This window comes from Myotis davidii, unplaced genomic scaffold (assembly GCF_000327345.1).
Source record: "Myotis davidii unplaced genomic scaffold, ASM32734v1 scaffold1166, whole genome shotgun sequence".
Lineage (NCBI taxonomy): Eukaryota > Metazoa > Chordata > Mammalia > Chiroptera > Vespertilionidae > Myotis > Myotis davidii.
The window spans coordinates 509,348-512,348 of NW_006296539.1; the positions used below are offsets into that span (position 1 = coordinate 509,348).

Below are 3,001 nucleotides of genomic sequence, written 5' to 3' on the forward strand. Positions count from 1 at the left end.
CCGCCGGGTCAGGCCGGGCTCTGAAAGCACAAGAAGGAACCCCGTCAGCGCCAGCCCGAGGCCCACGCCAGCAATGCTTGCACGACTTCAAGGGACGCCCCTCTCCCCGGGTAGCCCGGGGACAATCTGGGGTCCCAGGTGTACAGCCGTTTCCCAAAAGGTAGACTGTCTAAGACAGCTTCATTTCCTTTTAGAATGTCTTTTTATTTATTTATTTTTGTTGTTGTTGGTGGTGGGAGCGGGGGCGGGGTAAAGGCGGCTTGCTTCTAAAGTGTGGCTGAGTTTGAGGAACTTTGCTGCAAGAATCGAGGGTGAATAAGGAAGAAACTTATCAGAGGCGGGCTGCCTTTGGACAAGCCTTGGTGGAAAGAGAGAGGAAGGGGATGGGAAGAGAGGGGGGAGAGGGGGAGAGACAGAGACAGCGAGACTCGGTGACATGCCTGCCAGAGGCTCCCCTCATCTGGTTGTCCACCCTGCTCCAAACTAGGAGCCTCCAGTGCCTGCCACCTCCACCCCACCCTGGCACACACCCCTGTCATCTTGGTCATCAAATGCTCCACCGGCACTGGGGACCATCCTCATGTTTCTTGGACGCAAGGTTCCATTATCCAAATTAACAAAATAAAACAACTTATTTTCCGACTCTCGACTGTTGGCTGAGAAACGGAGGTTCTCTTGGAGGTATGTGTAAAGTTGAGATCCACATCTGACCTTTTTTTTTTTTTTTAAGCGGCCTCTTTTTCCTGCAGGGTCTGTGGCAAGTGGGTGGCTTTGCCCCGCTTCTCCCTCCTGGGCAGCGCCCCGGCCTGGGCACACGGAGTGGGCGCCAACTGAGCGCGTTAAAACTGGGCGAAGCTCCACCGCTGCAGAGGCCGCGCTGGGAGCCGCCTAGACGCAGCCTCCCTGCCCTTCCCATCTCTCTGCTGTCTGGGCTTAAGCGCTCTTTTTGCCGAAGGGGAGGTGGGTGGAGAGGAAACGCAGAGTTTTCGTGGAAACCCAGGCAGGAGGAAGCCAGGGACACAGAGAAGAGGCAGGTCCTGGAGCAGGGACCAGGGCCTGCCTCCTGAGACCTGGTGCGGGTTGGAACTGGGCTCCAAATCCCCAACCAACCGAGCTGGCCAGTCTCCGCGGGCGGGCTGCTGGGTGCTCACTGTCTGCAGAAATGAAAACTTCCTTCAGAGAAGCCTGAGGACATCTCTCCTCCCAAAGAGAAAATATTGGCGAGGGTTTGTTTTGTTACCAAATAAAAACAACTGACCTTCAGGGATGGAAACAGCAGGACCCCGTTGGAAAGTTACTGACCACGCAGGCCGAGGGCTTGCATGGCACCCCGGGTGTCCCAGCTCCCCTGGTCCTTGGGGCCCAGTCCGGAACCTCTCTCGCCCTGTGCCCCGTGTCCCTGAAAGCGAGGTGAGTCAGCTGGGGATGGATGGGCGCCCTGAGGCCACCAGGAAGGTCCCTTCCCCGCGGGGCTAGGAAGGCTCTGCGGGTGCCTGGGGCTGTTCGGGGAGCGCGGTGGCCGGAGGACTGTGGCCGGTTCTCCCTGGAGCCGGAGCGCGGAGGGAATCCCGTGTTTAGAGTCCGCAGCAGAAAACCGCCGGCTGCTTTGCGAACAGAGCAAAGTTTAATGTTCTCCCGGCTCTGGGGTCGGAGATAAAGCAGCCTGCGAGTGGATGAATAGCTCCGAACTGGTCTCTTTAGTTACGGGGCCAGTTTGCGCCTGGAACGGAGGGGCCGTGGCACTGCCAGCAGAGGGGACCAACCTGCGAGGCGCCTCTCAGGGCCCCCAGACCCGCGTGGAGGCTGCGGACCCGGCCAGAGATTGGACGAGAGGGAAGGTGGCGTTTGCTTCCTCGGAATGTTGCGCCTCAGGCACAAGACTCCAGGGTGACAGGAGTCAGCGCAACAGCGTCCCGGCCGCCTCTGCCCTTCCTGCCGCTGGACACTGGGTCTGGGCCTCGCTGTCTGCGCACCAGTTGCGCTTTCGGAGCCCGGGAGCCGAAACTGCGCGGGAGACTCGGCAGACTGGCTTCCTGAAGCCGCTCAAACTCAAGCTACTCTTACCCACGCTGCCCTTACCCACGCTGCCCTGACCCACGCTGCTCTTACCCACGCTGCCCTGATCCACGCTGCCTTGACCCACGCTGCCCTTACCGCGCTCCCAGACCCATGGCTGCCCTGACCCATGGCTGCCCTGACCCAAGCTGCCCTTACCGCGCTCCCAGACCCATGGCTGCCCTGACCCATGGCTGCCCTGACCCAAGCTGCCCTTACCGCGCTCCCAGACCCCGCAGACGCGCAGGGCTCCCCACCAAACCCTGCAGGACCCTTTACGCCCCGGGACTCAGACCTGGTTTGGCCGCCACCCTCTCACTTTTGGGTGGAGGAGCCGGGCACAGGGTTGACCGGGCTAGTCCGGCCTCGCAGCGAGCGCCTGGGGAGAGCCGGCCTGGGACGGACCCGCAGCTGTCAGTCTCCTCCCCGAGCGCCCCGCTCTCTGCCCGCTACACCTGGGCAGGTGGGTTCGGGCGGAGAGGCTCGGGCGGCAGGGAAAGCGGGAGGGGGCGCAGCACAGCCAAGACTGTGTGGTGGTTTCGGTGTCGGTGAGAAGCTGGCGTCCCGGGGACTGTGGCTGTGAGTGGGGTGGTGTGTTTGTGGGAATATGAGGACTCGCTGTGGAGACAGCAAACCCCTAAGATTCAGGACCTATTTCCCTTCGGGGAGGTGAACCCTTCGGGATCCGAGGGGGCGCAGGGCCTGCCTTTTGGACTCTGAAGTGAAGGGGAAGAAGGCAGGCCCTCGTCGCCGGGGAGGCCGGGAGAACCTGTTCCCCCACGGCCGGCTGATCAGGGCCCATCCCGACCCTCCTGACCTCCCCGTCGGTGCCAAGCCCCGAGGGTGTACTCACCCGCCCGCTCCGCGTCCATGGCTGTGACCCGCTCACTGGGATCCCCAGGGGGCTCCGGCCCGTCCTGCCATCCCTCTCCGTCGCCACGGCTAC

At 62.1% G+C, this 3,001-nt stretch overlaps 1 protein-coding gene across 1 annotated transcript in view; it reads right to left on the reverse strand.

Annotated features, from left to right (window-relative positions):
• NKX3-1 (NK3 homeobox 1) overlaps positions 1 to 2,927 on the reverse strand; it is a 54,285-nt gene extending 51,358 nt beyond the window's left edge. The window contains exon 1 of the mRNA XM_006771929.2: positions 2,909 to 2,927. Within this exon, the coding sequence (XP_006771992.1) occupies positions 2,909 to 2,927 (19 nt within the window). The remainder of the gene's footprint in view (positions 1 to 2,908) is intronic.
• Positions 2,928 to 3,001: the final 74 nt, after the last annotated feature.